General features: G+C 36.2%; 1 protein-coding gene across 1 annotated transcript; it reads left to right on the plus strand.

Moving 5' to 3' along the window:
- The first annotated feature begins 4,126 nt into the window (after window positions 1–4,126).
- LOC116166185 (chondroadherin-like) lies at window positions 4,127–6,674 on the plus strand. Its single transcript, XM_031481048.1, has one exon. The coding sequence runs from the start codon at window positions 4,148–4,150 to the stop codon at window positions 5,792–5,794; it is 1,647 nt and encodes a 548-aa protein (XP_031336908.1). The 5' UTR covers window positions 4,127–4,147; the 3' UTR covers window positions 5,795–6,674.
- Window positions 6,675–20,152: the final 13,478 nt, after the last annotated feature.

Consider the following 20,152-nt stretch of genomic DNA (forward strand, 5'->3'; position numbering starts at 1 on the left):
GGTATTGCCATTCGTTTCCCTCGAGTGTTCTTTATTTGCGACTCAAGTGGAGTTTTCCAATATGTGGGATTCAACGATAAATACATTCTAAAAAAGTCGAAATGTCTATAAGTGCTGTAGATCAGGGTGCATTTATGGCACCCCTAAAATCGCGGATTAACAGCTCGACCGCAATCGCCTCACGCTGTGAACGAAATCATCCCCTACTCCGCTCTCTGTCCGATTTCCTTTGATTTTCATTCCTCTTATTATTGCTAGGTTCGTTTCGTAACACCCTAAGCTTTTAATGTAGCAAACTCTATGCCATCTAGACGTTCGCAATTTGAATTTGCTTTATACAAATTCTCGGCAATATATCACTTATAAGTTAATGAATATGAATGGCTGACTTTAGACTTGAAAGACAATGACATATGAGACTTTACCTTTGTAATTAATATATTTAAAAAGGTCCTCCTAAAAGCCTAATATTTGTTATTTAACTCGTTTTATTTCAATCATTGTAGCGAATTCCTTTATACTCCACACGCTAATATACCCACCGCCCTAATTATTTCAGGGCATGGTCATAAAAAGTGATCCCGAAATCCATGATTTCACTTACAAAAATAAGACAAATGTCACAAATGTCACCAAATCGTCGCCATCTTGAATAATGGCGGATATTGTAATATTGTTCAAATGTTCGTGTATCCTGAACTTAACTAAATTAATCTGCTTTTTGGTTTCATTTCACGCAAATATGTGATTGGTGGCAAAAGAGCCCACTTTCCTGGATAAAATCGACCTTTACTGTCAGAAACACTACACTTTAAGTAATCTTAATTAGCTGATCAACACAAACATTATATTTTCCCGTTCTGTCAACCGTAGCACGTCCGACTCTCACGAGGCCACACATAAGTATTCCAGGACGCCACGAATCAGGTTAAGTGTAAAAGCAGCGAAGAAGGATTTGAACTTCGCCTCAAATTGTACCTTTTTTTTATCAATAATCATAAAGTTAAAGTTACTAACATAAGGGTCCTTCTATCAGTAAGTGTTTCGGGAAAGAGACATACATTATCATAGCTTGAGCTTTCTGAACGAGTGAGTTAATTTTACATGGGGGCGAAAACTAAGAGGCGAAGATGTATAACGGTAACTGTACAGGAACACATAGGGCAATCTTCGATTGCAGAAAACAACGGTGGTGAAAAATGACGTAGTTTTTTAAAGCAATGTCACCGTTTCCAAAAATGCAGTACGCTGGATTCTAGTGTGTAGACTGTAGATAGTCAATAGGACAGTCTAGTTTTTTCTGGCAATCGGGTGGTAGCGCGAATCAAAATTGTCATGGAAGAAAATGATTCGTTGAATGACTGCGCCATGTAAAAAGTGGCGTTACCAAATAATAGAGATTAGAATTTTTGAGGGGATTCCCGTGGAAAATACCGAGGCGACCACTGTATGGTCCATATAAACATTCTATTTTGCGAGAGACTTAGTAAAATAGGCAAAAACTTGGCGTTTGGGATCATTGTGAACAGCGCGTCCGTAGGCCATCCGTCCCGACTAGTATTAGTGTTTGGAGAGTAGAGAATAGTAGTGGGATTTCTATTAGTTGTTGTTGAAAGAGAAACAGCCCTGCATAAAATTCCGAAGTGGAATTTTAACTGCCATCATACATATTTATTAATCTGTGGCGATTGGACTCATTAAATTGGAGATTCCGCAGTAGTTAGGACGTATTCACCTATAAACTCCAATAGTGAGGATTTGAATTGCGTTTTTTCTTTCTTATCGTGAGTACCGCCATTTGCATTTCCCGTAATTGAAGTGTATCTTTGTTTAGATTCGGCTGATATTTGTTACATTACATACAAAACTGGTTCGACATACAAGTAACCCTGGGTTAAATTCACCGATACCTGCAAGTGCCGACGCCATTGACATATCTTCCACCGGCTGATAACGAATGGCTTTTTACTGTGAAATGGGGCAACGGGTCATGAACGAGATTTGATAGATCCTCTACAAAGAGACAATTTAGATAACTCTTTAGCGTGCGTATTAATTCATAACTATTTTGCCCCTTCTGGGTAATATGCTATTACATTCAAGTAATTTGTTAACATTAGTACCTACTTAGTATCTTTACCATCTCGGTTAAGTTGTGATCGAATTTGAAACGCGAATATTATTATAGACCGCCACTTCCTTTAGAAATGGTTGGAAAATTAAGTACCATACCTGGTATAGAAGCATCGGAACTGAACGGAATTTCCGGATTTTTAAGGCATCATTTTACTAAGTCTTAAAATACGCAACGTACGGAATGTAAAAATGTAAACATATCGGCACGGTACGACGCAAACGACTTGACGCACATATTAATGGGTACACGAAATAGCAGAGTGCGACATCAACGAAAAAAGAAGTTTTTAAAAAATTGTATAATACAATCCGGCCCAATTGTGAATCTAAACCATCTGGGGACACACAGAGACGCATTTAAAAAATGTCTCATCGAAATCCGTCCAGGTGGTTAAATTAACGACCACGCTTAAAATTGAGATTCAAGTTAAAGAGGATGACCCATCGTTGCTATAGGTGCCACTACCTTACAAAAATGTACAGGTACTAACAAAACCTTTAAAAGATACACTTATTAATCTTCCACGGCACGTCCAGTTTTCGCCACGACGAAAATTTCGATATTCAGATAATTTTATTGATTTGAAAAATTGAGCAGCCTTAACTGCCTCTAAAATTCCAAATAATTAATTAACAAATTTTTACCTGATGTAAATCTGGGTGCGAGGCACACCGGGGCAGAATAACACATGCCACGCAACAAACGATCGATAGATTAACTACTTTAAAGTGTCAATAATCCTAAATCCCCGCTGGTAACTGCGATTTATAATATATGACGAAACACTAGCTTATATTGCTTCAAAACTTCACTTCTCGACTTCAGTTGTAGCACTCGAATCTCGATTTAGATGACACTGACTTCGATGTAATTACATTTATAGTATTGGCCCTTTGATGATGGTCAAAACTTTCGTGAACGTAAACTACGCTTCCGTTTAACTCGACTAACAAATTAGTGCGTCGTTGAAAGATAAACTGCACGTGTGATAACTAAACTTCTTATCTACGACCGGAGATAAACTTTTACAGATCCTACGCAATTATTTTCAGATGTTTAAATCTTTTAACACGTACAAAAATTGAACAAATAAATAAAATACAAATTGATTATTTAAACAAAATTAACAACTAACAATTCTCTCAAAATTGACCTAGAATTCGAATGGCATGGTTGGACATGCGCTTGATCCTAATTTACAAACCACTTTTAACGTTAAAAATAAGTAAAATTCACATACAAGGTGACCGATCAAGCGCGATTACAGGGGCGGAAGGCAAATAAAACGTCCGCCCGATTAAAATTAAACTTTTTGTGCAGCACAAAGGAGAGAAAAATAATTTAAAGGTATTACAAACTGATGAGATTGAAATAGAAACTTGTACTCACATACAAGTGTTGGAACATCTTAACCTACTAATGGCCGATATATGGATCTACAGATGAAGCAGTTAATAAAACAACTTTTGACCGGGTAGTATGCAAAATGTTTGTCGAATATACTAATATTCCGATTTTAAAACCATTTTGAAATTGTGAACCCAAATTGTCTTTGACTGTTACTTTAAGATATGGTTTTTTAACCAACAAGCGTCCACAACCTACAGGAGTAGAATATTTAGATTACACCAACCTGTACGGAATAGCTACTCGCATATTCACTTTGGGTAAAATCAACTGCATTCCTCGATCATTTTGTAAAACCAGAAGGATTTGGTAATTCTCAATCCAAATAAACGACTTTGGATGATTTTAAACCGACACACTGTTAAGTTTATGAAACTAAAGAAAATACGCTTAAAAGTAAATTGCCGCGTCCAAACTACTGAAAAATGAAATAAACATTTACCGTTTCTCATCATTGTTGCCAACTAAATTTTGTGGTTTTTCATAATGCAATGTTGCGGTTTAATTATTCCCGCTAGTAGAAATAATTTGCATAGGACGTTATAATCATTAAATGAGTTTGTTTGCTTGTTGCAGGTCCCATGCGGGTGCGGCGCGCTTGGCATGGGGGGTGATAGGGCCCGACCCATGTGGGTGCTGTTTATGTTGCTGCTAGCCTGCTCGGCTTATGCAATGTGCCCTGCTCGATGCCGCTGCAATGACGACCTTCTACACACATCCTGTGTCGCCGCCAGCTTGGAAGTCGTCCCTATTCAACTAAACCCCGAAGTGCGACATATAAATCTTTCCCACAATAAAATAGATAACGTTCACTTTACTTTGAGATTCTACTATAATTTAATATCCTTAGACTTATCGGCCAATAAAATACAAACACTAGGAAACTCGAACTTTGAATTTCAACGCCAACTAAAACATCTAAATCTAAGTAATAACGAGATCGAAAGTCTTTCCAAAGATTCCTTCAAAGGATTACATAACCTTACGGAACTTGATCTTAGCTACAATCGCTTGGAAGAGTTGCCTTCGGTGACGTTTCACGAATTACATTCTTTGGAGATACTTCGGCTAAGCAACAACCAACTGGTATACTTAGAAGAAGGTTTGCTGTCACAGACAAAGCTCCTTCGAGAGCTAATATTAGACGATAATCAAATATTAGAAATGCCCGGATCGGCTATAGGAGACGCGATGAATCTTCAAGTCTTATCTCTATCCAGAAATCTTTTAGTAACGATAGAAGACGGTGAAATGCCCACCTTACTAGAATTGCGAGTGCTTTTACTGGACACAAACGTTATAAATGAAATTCATCCCGGTGCTTTGGCGGGCCTGGCTAGTTTGGAAGAGCTGCACCTAAACGATAACAATTTTACATCGGTTCCCACGGCGTCGCTTTCCAAATTATCGAATTTAACCGTATTTCATTTTAGTGGAAACTTTATTCGCTCCGTTCCGCCCGTGGCATTTCGCGGCCTTTTTCAATTGCGTTATTTACGTTTGAATAGATTGGACCTGCTCACTCGCATAGACTCGAGGGCTTTCGTAGATAACATTTATTTAGAAGAGGTGTGGCTCGACGACAATATAGGTCTACATAGCCTTCCCACGAGACTATTTTACGGAAATCCCCGTGTAACTCACATTTCAATTCGAAATAATCAACTAGTGACCTTAGAAGTTTCAAATTTCCCACTCGACCAGTTGAAGTCTCTGAAATTAGGCGGAAATCCTTTCCAGTGCAATTGTTCACTATTGTGGCTTTGGAGATTACAACAAGATCAAGTCTCTAGAAAACAGTACAGTAATGATACCGTAGGAAGTGATCTAATTATTGATACGGAATATATTAGATGCGCAGGGCCGGAACCCTTAGTGAACGTTTTACTTGCAGATGCTTCAGAATCGCAAGTAGACTGCTCGTTGGGGTGGATTGCGGCAGTCTCGGCAGCCCTTTTTGCTTGTCTACTGTTAGCAACAGCATCTACTTTGCTGTATTTAGGTCCTATGAGACGACGTTTAAACAAGCGGGAGCTGCCTCAGAGGGAGACCGCACAGTGTCCCAACGGCACTAGTCTTGCCCTCACGTACGACGATCCCCGCGTCGATAAGTATATTATCGGCCCTCCATTGATTCATGAATACCGCACGTTACCCCCGTGGGATTCCTTTGCCAAGAACAATGATATGGAGATTTACAGACAATTTGATCCGAATGTCAAGACAAGACCTCACATCGTATATGTGTAGAGCGATATAAATTAGCATATTTCGATGTGAGCTTGTTCAGTGTTCTTCCGAATAACCTAAAGTGCAGTGGATAAAAAAATATAAAATATATTAGCCAACAATAATTTTGTGTAACGGAATCACTGTAACTTATGTACACGTGAGAAAATTTGTCTTTTGCTTTTTTTGGATGGTTCTACATTATACATTGATCAAGTGTTGACAGTTACTTTCCAACTAATGGCATATCTCCAATATAGTCTATGTTCAATTGGACCATAAACACTTAGGAACCACGTAGTTTTTAAAATGTTTACTTATATTTTGGATTGTATTTTAAAATAAAGGCAAATCTTCTTATAAATTCCTTATTACACTTCCTTGTAATTATATTTTTTAATATAGTTGCAAAGACTGAATAATGACTAGTTTTCTAAACTATTATTTAGGGCATAATATGTATATAATACACCATGGTCTATTGTGTCAAATACTGTAACTTATATTAGATGAATAAAATAAATCGCAATAATATTTAAAAACAAAAAAAAACCATTATGCATTTCTATACCATACCTTTGTCGTTCACTTTGTATAAATAATTTTGGTAAGATTAGTTAAAGTGAAACAAAACGTTTGTGCTTACCTATACGTTATTCTATTATTAAAAACTTGCATAATATACATATATATTTTTTGCAACTACAATATTATGTAAACAAATCAGAGTGTAGTCAGAACTATTTTAAATATGCATCAAAAGGCATGTCAGCAAATATCATTTTGCTGTTGGTTGATAATAATATAAACAAGAAAAGAAGATTACATGCATGTATATTACCAATTTGTCATCTCTGTGCTATAATAAACATTGTAACAGAATCGTATCTTTGTTAAAGAGGTTATAAATAAATATACAGTCGTACTACTCGTGTTTAAATATCCATAGATTTGTGCCTTATATTTTTATTGACAGAATTATTCCAAGTACCAAAAAAATCATAAGAACTCACCTTGCACCTAAGATTACTTCCACCATGTTGCAACGATGTATTGGAACGGTGAATAGAGGTAAAGTGGTTTTGCTCAGAAGTTACGTGTACCGTCAGAAGAAATTGTACGAAGATAGTTCTATTCCAGATAGAAAGAACCTTGAAAAACCACTGCCACTCCTTTGAGTTCTTAGTGATACATATCGCTAGCAGGTGAGGGACATGGAAAGACATCATAGATTTCAGGGGGTATCGAAATCGAGTGCTGTTTAATCTTGTGAGGGGGCAATGAAGTCAACAAGCAAAAAATTGGGGATGTCGACTCCCCTCGTTTGAGTTCATTCGAAAGCAGATAGACATGGATTTAAAAAAACGGTTACTCGGTGGAGGAATTTTACGTCCCTCAAGGGGAAGCGTTCGAAAGATGGCTGTATTTTGAGCACTATCTTCGAGTAGTTTTGCCATTTCCACCATACCTAGCGGCGACGTAACCCAAAATGCGCTTTTGCTTCGCTAAATTGGCCCAAACTGGCTACCAATGGCGCTACCTAAAATCCAGAAATTTTTGACATGGAAAATAAATTTTCTGTTTATCGCACTAATCGATGGCTACAGTCGGGAAAGTAACACCAACCCCTCACTAGAAAATGCGTGCTTCGAGCCGGATCAGAAACGGCTGCTGAACTCATACAGTTTTTAGGATTAAAAAAATCCGGTACAACTGAATATTAAACAGTCCTCCTGACCTATTTTTGGGCTGTAGCTTTTTGAGAGAAAGTTCTGATGAAGCTTGTAACAAGACTTAACAGTCTATAAACAATTTTCAATTACGAATATACCTAATAACCATTTATTTACAAATGTGTAATTAATGACACAATAAGCCCGTTTTGCGTGAATATTCTTTTGGTGTGTAGTGTACTTAACCCCCAGGTTCTACACTAACTTCACACTACAAGAACACGGAAATAAAGTCAACCCGGCAACGTTTAAAAATGGCCACCCGAATGACTATTCCCTCCAAAATTAAACAAGATTCCGCTTAAATTTGAAAAGTGGCACGTAATCAAGCATCTAAGGGAAGGCCCCCTTACGTTAGTTATAAACAACGCTATGACCTGAAGCACAGTGGGGAACGAACGTAGAATAAAACACTGAAATTGTGAAAAGTTTGTTTAACAATCATCGCAATTATTATTGATTGTAAAAGCTCGGAAATGTAAGTCGAAATAAATTACATTGCAAAAATAAACTTTGAAAAGGGTAGTTCACCTAATAAAAATAGAAATAGGATGGAAAAAGGAACTTACCAATAAAAAAAAACAGCCGTCAAATTAATATTAAATTGTGCAGTAAAATGGGGTTAAGTGGTTATCAAAATACGATATAAAGAAATGCAAAAATTACTACCTGCATTAAATAACACAAAATAACAACAAACCTTTATGGAGCGACGCGTTCACGACCACCATTCTAGACAAGATGCCAAACGTAACCCACGTTCTTGCTTTCTAGATGACGCAGGCAGCTTTTTCCCACCTAGAAATTGCATGGTTGCCAACTCTCAAAAATGTATGTATCGTCGTAAGTTGTATATACAAGGTGGAACCTCTCAGGTGTATGTGTACATTTTTTGAATGTTTGTACTAAGCGTTTTAAATGATTTTAAAACAAAGAAATATGTTACAATATTAAACACTACTGGAATAGTACTTAATTATTATTCCTTGACAGTAGCCATGTGGTTCCTCTAATAATAGACATCAGAGATCAGTTAGTAATTAGACCAAGAGTTTATTTAAAATAAGGCCGTAGTGCTTATATATAGCATAATGGAATTGAATGAAAGTATGGAATGTTAATAGTTTGGCAACGTTGACAAGTATGGGGACCTTCTAAAACGCGGAATTTGTTTTAAATTGAACGCATTACTTGTTAAGTCGAACGCCAGATGGCCAGACTCGAAAACCCCTGGCGGCGGACTCAAATATCTGTATACGATTTTTACTACGGAATAATACTTCTTCCTATAATTACGTATTCGATGGTTTTACTTGCAAATTTTTTACGGGGACAAACCGGCACAACACAACCAATCCACCTAGCCTTCTGCTACCCTCATGAACCCCAAGTTTCGGACCGTAACGGCTGAACTATGACATTTAGTACCGATTAAAATTACTAATTGGTTAATTAAGTTTTTTCGAAATTTCGTTGTAAAGTTAGAACCTTCGGGGTTTTAAGGGGAGTGCAGTTTGGCATTATAACAATATCATTAGCAATCTTTAGGCCGTGAAAACTTGGGGCATTGATTTTTTCTGATAAGTTACCTGTTTGGGAAATGTGTTCTCTTGGTGACGACTTTTTGAGGTTTGAGGGAAGAGATTTTGATTTAACCGGATATCCGGAATTGGAAAGTAGAGGTGATATCAAAACATCGTGATATAACACACTATGGGAATTTTGGTGTTCCTACGCCAATAGCAGTAGTAGGTGTGGTGAAGTTCTGCTTCGCTAATGTTAGCAGAAGGTGTATAGGCGTAGATTTCCTTCGCTAATAGCAGCAGAAACAGACTAAAGTTGTCATACCGATGTACGCTCTTTTATACTCCATTTCTGTGGTGGGGGATATCACTGTCAGCTGATCGAATTTTTACATTGGCGATGTTGCCTCCATCGTTGCATGCACGTTGTGGGCTTGTGGAGTTGCCACACCTGGAATTTCCATAATGGGATTTTTAAACCGTGGTAAATGAAGTCCGTCGTTGGTTAATAGATTCCGGATGGAGGAGCGATCAGATTTAGCTCATATTCAATCGTTTTAATTAAGTGTATTGGGTTACAACTGCGAACTCCGCACGATGTCACCACAAACTTGGGAAAAGCAAGCTTTCATTTTTTGAATTCGTGTGGGATGTTGATTAACGACCTTAAATCATTTGTAATTGGTAGTGTAGAAAGACGGTAACGAATTAATGATTAGACATGGCCGCCTGGTTGAATAATTCGCCATTTTGTGGGGAAATATTTTACTACAAAGAACCATTGTTAAAACTGATATGAAAATAACCTGAAGACGAGGTTGAACTTTGTTTATTAGTAGCCGTAAAATCATCCGAATCGTCGCTTAGAAGAAAAATACAATAATAAACATGAAAGTGCAAATTATTACGTAGTAAAGATTTCTCCTACTTGTGACAATCAGTGTTTCCAAAATCATTAACTCAACTGTACACTTATATTAATAAAAGTGTGGTTTGTTCGTGATATTAAAATACAAGGATATACCAGAAAAACTATACCTTTGCGAATTTGAAAATTCGCTTACTATCGGCGAGATTTCAACGTGCACGACCCGTCTCCTATTTTTCCTGATTAATTGATACTGCATAGGATTGTATTAAACCTAGTTTTATATCAACATAGTAGTCTGCAGAAGAGCCGTAGTGTATGAGGTACCATTTTTTCATTTTTTTAAAGAAAAATCGCCGCAATTTTAGACCTGACTGACAATTACAAATGGTTAATAGCAAGTGGATGGAGGATAAAAATGAGTTCAATCCTTAAATATACTACTGTAATGACATTTTAAAGCACTGGCGAACAGCGTTACCTCTTGTTCGTAAGTTTCGTGGACTTTCAGCTACGAATTAGCTGAATTAGACTGTCCAGATGATTGCGATTGCCACTATTTTCGGGTTAACTGGGTAACCGACGGTTCTAAGAGCAATCTTACGGAAATCCCTTACAACGAACTTAGTCTTAATGTCTATATTCTAGACGTTAATTCTAATCGTATAACCAGCGTAAAACCGTTTTGTTCTCACATTAAAATGCGCCGGTAACAACTTTCCGACTACCTCACGAAGCCTCATTTTAATTATCCAATCGATGCAGATGTTTTTATAAGGGAAATTAACTGAGTGTATGCGGATGCGTTTAAATAAGTAGCAATTTTCGAAATATGAAAGCGATTACTAAACTTTCCACTAATTATTTCAGCGATTTACCCAGATTTATAACTCTGGAGTTACAAGGAAACCCTCTTGATGCAGTCAAGGGAATTTTCTTATCCAGTAGATCGTTAATGTATTTAGATATTAGTAACTGCGGTTTAACTCATTTGAATTCGCAATTCTTTTTAAACGTCTCCGCCGTTACGCCGTTAGATTTATCTGAAAACCAATCTTAGCGAAATTGGCGTTTCTGTCTTAAAACCGTAATGAGTTTGGAAATGTTCAAAATGAGCAGTTGTGATTTAATTCCTAGGAATTATTGCAGGAATAATTATACGACAGGTAGTACATGAATGCGACGAACATCTCTGGTTACATTATTCTCGGGAAGTAATAATCTAACGAGTTCAACATCACACCAACTCTAGCTAGAACAAAGCTCCATGAATGAGATACGTTGGATTTGTCGTATTGTAATCGAGATAAGCCATTATCGAAGAACGCTTTCCACGATTCCACAAAATTGAGAGTTTTAAACCTAAACGTCTACGGAAACTCGTTATTTGCATTAGATTCTTAGATGCACTTGCACCATTATGTGGATCAGGGAAATTAGATTTGAGCGATCTAATTCAACGTTGGATACGTTCGGGTAAATTTCGGATATAAGCTTTAATTTAAATTGAAAATACGTGCATTTCCATTAAATGATTCGTAACATCACTACCTAAAACTATAGTGTATCCAATTCACTTTCAAACTAAATAACAGCAAATTAAATTGTTTTTTAGCAACATAACTCACACGGACTTTAGTGAATTACAATTTTCGTGAAATCCACTTCATACACCAAAACTGTGACTGCAAGTTCCTAAACAACTTTCGCGGTTGCTTAAGTTGGATTTAAGCAACCGTAATCTTACGCCTTTACCCTCAGAAGCCTTTTGCTGGAGGCGAAACAACATAACTCACGGGATTTTAGCGGGTCATAAATCGAAATCTTTTATTTTTCTTTACGCTACAAGGTAAAGGATTTGTTGCATAATGATTGAATGGGTAATTTGATACAATATCCGGAGTTCGCCCATATTTAAAATTACTCGGAACTGTACTGAAGGATTTCGACCAAATTTGGTATCTGAGTATCTGAAAATCACGAATCTGTAATTAGTTTTTGAAAATTCCACTGCATTTCTTGTCCGGACAACGAAACTGGGAAGAATTCCACGAAATAGGTTGTATACATACTTGATGAGTTGAGGAACACATTTTTTTAAATCACTTTTAAACAGAAGTTATACTTCCGCAGGAACAGAGCTGGGCAGTATTCGATTTTGTAAATACTTTTTAGTATTCAAATCCTTTAAAGTATTCAAATACTTTGTAATTAAATACCTTTATGGAAGCAGATTTGTATTTGTAACTCAAATACTTTCACAAATATTTAGTATTCGAATACTTCGCAAGGTATTTGAATACTTTGAGAAGTATTCGAATACTTCGCATAGTATTTGAATACTTAACCTTCCTTTTTTTTACCAAACATCGACTACTCCAAAATTTCTCGGGAAAACACTTTTTCTTATTAATTTTGGTGCGTAGAATCCAAAACAATTCGTACTTTTTCGATTAGATTTTTCAATCAAAAGTTATAGACTAGAAATCAATTTCGAAAGAAAATTCAAAGGGCTGTAACTTTTGAACTAGTAGCCCAATCTTGGAACTGTTTGAAATTATGGATTCTACAGGCCACATTCTATAAGAAAATTTTTTTTTCGGGTCGATCTGAGACAATTTTTTTTTCGGGGCTCAAAAAAAGGCAGTGTATAACCTTCCTTTTTTACCAAAAATTGACTGCACCAAAATTTCTCGGGAAAACACTTTTTCTTATTAATTTTGGTGCGTAAAATCCAAAACAATTCGTACTTTTTCGATCAGACTTCTCAATCAAAAGTTATAGACTAGAAACCAATTTCGAAAGAAAATTCAAAGGGCTGTAATTTTAGAACAAGTAGCCCAATATTGGAACTGTTAGAAATTATGGATTCTACAGGCCACATTCTATAAGAAAATTTTTTTTCCGGGTCGATCTGAGACAATTTTTTTTGAGGGCCTCAAAAAAGGCAGTGTATAACCTTCCTTTTTTACCAAAAATCTACTACACCAAAATTTCTCGGGAATACACTTTTTCTTATTAATTTTGGTGCGTAGAATCCAAAACAATTCGTACTTTTTCGATCAGACTTCTCAATCAAAAGTTATAGACTAGAAACCAATTTCAAAAAAAATTCAAAGGGCTGTAACTTTTGAACTAGTAGCCCAATCTTGGAACTGTTTGAAATTATGGATTCTACAGGCCACATTCTATAAGAAAATTTTTTTCCGGGTCGATCTGAGACCAATTTTTTTTTCGGGCCTCAAAAAAAAGGCAGTGTATAACCTTCCTTTTTTACCAAAAATCGACTGCACCAAAATTTCTCGGGAAAACACTTTTTCTTATTAATTTTGGTGCGTAGAATCCAAAACAATTCGTACTTTTTCGATCAGACTTCTCAATCAAAAGTTATAGACTAGAAACCAATTTCGAAAGAAAATTCAAAGGGCTGTAACTTTTGAACTACTAGCCCAATCTTGGAACTGTTTGAAATTATGGATTCTACAGGCCACATTCTATAAGAAATTTTTTTTCCGGGTCGATCTGAGAAAATTTTTTCTTAGCGCCTCAAAAAAAGGCAGTGTATAACCTTCCTTTTTTACCAAAAATTGACTGCACCAAAATTTCTCGGGAGAACACTTTTTCTTATTAATTTTGGTGCGTAGAATCCAAAAAAATTCGTACTTTTTCGATCAGACTTCTCAATCAAAAGTTATAGACTAGAAACCAATTTCGAAAGAAAATTCAAAGGGCTGTAACTTTTGAACTAGTAGCCCAATCTTGGAACTGTTTGAAATTATGGATTCTACAGGCCACATTCTATAAGAAAATTTTTTTTCCGGGTCGATCTGAGACAATTTTTTCTGAGGGCCTCAAAAAAGGCAGTGTATAACCTTCCTTTTTTACCAAAAATCGACTGCACCAAAATTTCTCGGGAAAACACTTTTTCTTATTAATTTTGGTGCGTAGAATCCAAAACAATTCGTACTTTTTCGATCAGACTTCTCAATCAAAAGTTATAGACTAGAAACCAATTTCGAAAGAAAATTCAAAGGCTGTAACTTTTGAACTAGTAGCCCAATCTTGGAACTGTTTGAAATTATGGATTCTACAGGCCACATTCTATAAGAAAACTTTTTTCCGGGTCGATCTGAGACAATTTCTTTTTCGGGCCTCAAAAAAAGGCAGTGTAGCCTTCCTTTTTTACCAAAAATTGACTGCACCAAAATTTCTCGGGAAAACACTTTTTCTGATTAATTTTGGTGGGTAGAATCCAAAACAATTCGTACTTTTTCGATCAGACTTCTCAATCAAAAGTTATAGACTAGAAACCAATTTCGAAAGAAAATTCAAAGAGCTGTAACTTTTGAACTAGTAGCCCAATCTAGGAACTGTTTGAAATTATGGATTCTACAGGCCACATTCTATAAGAAATTTTTCTTCCGGGCGATCTGAGACAATTTTCTTTCCGGGCCTAAAAAAAAGGCAGTGTATAACCGTCCTTTTTTACCAAAAATCGACTGCACCAAAACTTCTCGGGAAGACACTTTTTCTTATTAATTTTGGTGCGTAGAATCCAAAACAATTCGTACTTTTTCGATCAGACTTCTCAATCAAAAGTTATAGACTAGAATCCAATTTCGAAAGAAAATTCAAAGGGCTGTAACTTTTGAACTAGTAGCCCAATCTTGGAACTGTTTGCAATTATTGATTCTACAGGCCACATTCTATAAGAAAATATTTTTTCCGGGTCGATCTGAGACAATTTTTAAAATGGTTTAAATGACTAAGGCATACAAATATATATTAATTACAATTCGGATGTATCGAAAGCCTTTTATGAACTAACGTTAAGCTCACGGAGTATCGACGAAATTAAAATATTAGATTTGAATCCTGTTTACGGCCGTCTGAAATCAGAAGAACGCTACTACCAAAATCTGTAATCAGATAAAACACAACAAAAAACAAGCAAGAGTGGTAGTGATAGCGCGGCCTATAAAATGCGAGGCAAAATCTAACGTTTGTCGCGTCAAAGCGATACGAATACTATAAATCGTAATCAACACCTAATGGAAATCAATAATTCAAATGACTTTAACATAGCAAAAGCAAAATTTTAATCGACAACGAATTGGCCGTGCAAATCGGCGGAAATGAAGAGAGAAGGATGAGCAAATTAGGAGAAGACGAGGATAGAAATCAAAGCCTTAAAAGGATACACGTGTTAACATAATGCAGAGTCATATCTGTACGTACCTCACTGCGTAATTCACTTGTTAAATATAAATTCGCGCATTCAATAAAGCAGCCCACCAACACGTCAGAAGCAAAGAGAAAAAAGCCAATACAAAAATCGCTTTTCCGGCAATGACGAAATAAGTCAAAGTAAAGGCGTATTATATTCTTTTACGATATGAACGCACAATCTTCTCTAAGTGAACAGGCAACACGCACGCGAAAGCAAGAGAAATGGAAAATACAGAAAAGTTGGCCTCTAGCGGCAAAAGAAAGAACTATGAAATAAAAACTCTACGAACAAACGTACAGAGAACTTACACTAGAAATACTACTAAAAGGAATATATTTAATTAATGATTTAAAGCGTTACCAACTGCCTCAGAAATATTTCTGTACGAAACATGTCTGAAACGGTGCATATTAAGGCTGTAATATTCTTGAAACTCGTTGGATCGGTATAGCTAGAAAAGGCCTGTAGATACACGTTTTAGTGACAGAATATAAAGTACTAAACTGAGAAACCCGTCAACACAGAATCTGCACTAAAAAGCAAAAAATAAAGTTGTCGCTGAAAAAATATGAAGATTTTTTGGTTTTTTAGTGCAGGTTCAACAAAATGTTTGTAATTTTACCTTTACGGTCTATAGTGGGTCAACTTCTGTCTAGTTACAAAAGTCTGACCTAGAATTCGTTTTTTTTTATCTTTTATCTTTTTTGTTATAGGATTCTACTGTCAAGGTCATATCCCCTTTAATGCACGGTTATAAAAGTACAGGTACACATATACAGTGAAATTTATTAAGAAGTAGACATAGGGATTTACGGCGTCTATACTTTTAAATGACAAAATCTCTCCTGAAGGGATATGGGATATGGCTAAAGCTATGCCCATATTGAATTTCATGCAATTCAGTTTTCGACCTACAAAATTTCATTGTAATTAGTCCACTCGTTAATAAATTATAACTATTCATGACAAATCCAAAACTTACTTGTATATAATATAAATTACACAATTTCCGAAGAAGGATACTGGATAGTGGATATTAAAAATAAATGTAGGTATTTCCACCATTCTGAGGGGTTCTATAGCGCAACAATAGCATATTGCTAATTTAGACGATGAGGGGTTACCGATGTAACTCGAGGGGTTTTTTCTGGAATTCTGGCACTAAAAAATTTCCATAGTTTACGAGTAATTTCTAAATACAGTAATAGAACAAAATGGACGCATTACGGCATCCCTTGCCAACGTTGTGCCTTTGGTATGACAAACCATTTTTAACTAGTCTACTTTCGCAGTTTATCTTGTAGCGTTACATAAGGATACATTGATTTTTAGCTTTCAATATCAAACTAAGACTTTAATCAAAAGTGTTTTTGATTGACATTCAGATTTTCAACCTCTCAGTGCTACTTTATACGAAATTTTCATATTAAATGGCGAGTGCGTCTTTTTCGTCATATTATGCCTCGGAAGGCAGAGCATAAACTGTCAGTTTGCAGAAACATTTTACTTGCCGAAGTAAGTAAACCAGAACTAAAGTGCAATTTCAAATTCAGCATATGTCTATGTCAGTTGCTCCAGTTTAGTCCTTTTATTATGTTAACAATGGTTTTACGCAGGCAGTATTTGTATACTTTTTACTGTTGTCTCGAATTCAGTTTGCGTGCGCAACGGGCAGCTCTTTCTTCAATTTAAAATTGTTCACGTTTGACCTGATTTCATGAAAACTTTGAAACACGCATCGTATTGAACCTGCGTAAATCCTTCAAACTTGCATTACATCATTACTGATTAAGTACAAATTTTAAACGTTGCCATGTTACTCTTTTAAGTTTACTCCGACGTAAATTTAAAGTAGATACTTCTGTTTTGCTTTGGTCAAGAGAGGGTAACATAGTTCTACGAATAAGCATTTAACTATTCATTATACAATGAATATCAAACGTTTCCAAAGTTGGTGCATTCGGGGGTGGAAGCTGTTTTTCGAACCCTTTACGACTGCAAAAAAGTTTCTACCCTTAAATGAACTGCATTCAAAACGTGTAATGAACAGTCAGTAATTGAAGAAAAAGAATAAAATAGCTTGGCATCCATCTTGAACTTGACATCGATTGAAAACACACTTTTGTGTTGGGTTGTGCCGTAATTATTATTGCGGTGGCACTTAAAAACTGATTTCTTAAGTAAAAAAAAAGTTTATGAAATATTTTTTAAATAATGTTGTTCCACCCCACTGAATTGCACTCTCTGGCAACACAGTTCCGTATAAAAAGCGTTTATCGTAGACTAAAACCCTCCGTATATCCGGCGGATATTGCTATAGTCATTAGCAATATTATGGCGTTTATTATTTCTCATTGAAATACGATTTATATGCGTATGTTAAAGTGGTGTTATATACGTTTATCAAACTAATGCCAAAAAACGATTATTTATATATGTATTATCAACGTAGAACGTTAACTCTATGGCTGACCCGTGTGGCGCAATTAAAGCTGAACTGTGGTGCTAAGGGTCCGTGGTTCGAATCCGGGTTCGGGCATGGATATTTGTAAATGTATCATGTACAAGGCTGGATCTATACACCGAAAGCCGAAGAACCAACCATCCGATTAATTTTATAAAAACTTTAGAAAGCTATTTGAAGATTTTCGAGGGAAATCATCAGAACCTTATTGGCCGCACCATGAACTTCCTCGACGGTAATGCCAGATCCAGGGCGGATCTACACAGTCGATGATGAAAAGATTTTCAAGAAATAAATGAAGAATTTCAAAGACAATACTGGTCAGAAGAGATCTAAGATATTATGAATCCGATTGAGTACACCCCGAAGATACAAAAACCAAAACGGCAATTATGTGGACCACGTGTGGTACTGGGTCAGCGAAAGCGAAACAGCGGCCATTCGTGAAGACCACCTGGTGCATGCCCCGTCAATTTCCACGAGAAGTGGAACACATTTTAATTGGAGCAGGATGAAAGACCATTCGACGCTGGAAAGAATCCAATTTTGAGCCGAGGAGGTGGAATCACGGAAACAAACAAGAAGATGAAACTGGCGAAGATCCAAGGCGACAGGAAGACCCGTGAATCCAGTGGGATTGAGGAGAAGCCGAGGAGACTATGGCCCGTGGTATGAAAATAATTACAGCTACGGATAAGCACTATAGAGAACAAAGAGAATTGAATTTATTCGACAACCAGGATCAAGAAAACTACCGAGGCGGGGACCAGGAGCTCCACTAGTCTCTCAAAAGAGACAAAGAACCCAATTCATTAACTTTGTAGAAAATTATTATCAAAAAAAGAAGTCAGATAAGATGGTAAAGTAGAAGCAGCACAAGTGAAAATTGAAGATAAACATGAAATTTACGTTACAGAAGAAGAAAATTGATTAATTGAGCAATTACAAAGGTTAAGGAAGAAATTGCAGATTAAAGAAAAGGAGTAAGGGCCTCCAATCCGAATTTAGTGACGAGGACAAGCAAAAGGATTCCAAGGAGTTTAGAGAGTGTGTAGGGGTAGAAAAGCTAAGTGAATAAGTCCGTACCGAGCAGGAATGATGATAGAAGAAGTAACCAATAGAGTAAAAGAATTAGAAGAAAAGAAGACATACATTGAGAAAAAAGATGTGTTTATAATAAAGATATTTTGATTAGTTAAAATTCGGTTGATAGTTAATTTTTGAGAATGATAAATAATTTACGTAGAAGTGTATTATGTGTATGATGTTGCCATGTATTTTCGTATAACCGTTTCCTCCGTGGAGAGAGTACCTAATACAGTTCAGATTCTTCTCTGTATATGCTGCTTCCTCATCTCGTGCGGCTGCGAACTACATATCTTGTGTCTATACGAAAGGGGGGGGGGGGGCGGAGGCTCTAATTAACTTTTTGAAAATGAACACTTTTTCAACTTACAATGCAATCATTTACGTAAATCAAAAGCAGCCCTTCTGATATTTAAGAAAAAAGTCGCATCTAACTTTAAAAGTTTTCTACAGCTGCGAATCGTGATGTGTAATACTAAAGAAAATTAATTTTACTTGTTTTACTATGATATTTTTTAACGTATTTTTATGTATTTGTTTGAATACCGCTTACCCTTACCCAAGCATATACTTGAAATCTTCTATAATGGAAGTTTTCGTTACGACCCTAACTTTCTGCAATGCTGATAATGTAGTAATAAAGTATCATAAAGTCGCATATATGTACATACGAAATATTTTAATCAAAACGTCAATCGCTTTGACATTTTGACATTTAAATGAAATATAAAGTGAAAGGTACACGTCTGGAGAAGGTAAGAAGGTATGTCCCCTACACATTAACACTCGAAGTTACGATATGTATGTATTACATGTGACGGTACGTGCCCTAAGGGAGAAGGCTTGCGGTAGCATTCAAATTGAGGGATAAAAATCTTGTAACAAATACATCGAATTTGATATTCAACAACCTCAACGTATTCTGTAACTTTAAACGTAACATTTTGAAAATACTGAAGTTAAACTGTCACGTAAGGTTACGTTTGCTTTTATTATATATTTAAATTTAACCATTTTTGTTTTTCTTGAAGGTACAGATTGTTTTGACAAACTCAATGCGAAAAAACAAGGAAAATATTTTACTATAAAAACAGAACAGCCCCTAAACACACGAATCACTTCAGGTGACGTCTATTGAGCATAATAGTTATGAAACGTCAGAGTTGCAATGTATTGCGTTTGGTTTTTAAATTTAGGGGTTGTTTCAAAAGGGGAGAGCATCAGACGTTTGCGGAAAACTGTTTGAAACATGACAAGTGGAAATGTGAAAACGAGGTTTAGAAACTTAACATAGGTGGGTTTGCCACGACACAGTCTAAGTTACCTCTACAAAGCGGGGATGCGGCCCTTTGGTAGAGGTTTGCGCTCGTAGAAAATTATCATCTCCTGTGTATTTATTGTCTCTTTAGGCAATATTAATGATAAAAATCATTACACCGGAAATGTTTCTAATAGAACTATGCAAATGTCGGCAT

This window comes from Photinus pyralis, unplaced genomic scaffold (assembly GCF_008802855.1).
Source record: "Photinus pyralis isolate 1611_PpyrPB1 unplaced genomic scaffold, Ppyr1.3 Ppyr1.4_LG3a, whole genome shotgun sequence".
In the NCBI taxonomy this organism is placed as follows: domain Eukaryota; kingdom Metazoa; phylum Arthropoda; class Insecta; order Coleoptera; family Lampyridae; genus Photinus; species Photinus pyralis.

What these genes read in the sequence shown, in the direction of transcription:
- LOC116166185 (XM_031481048.1), top strand. Translation starts at nt 4,148, where the DNA reads ATGGGGGGTGATAGGGCCCGACCCATGTGGGTGCTGTTTATGTTGCTG.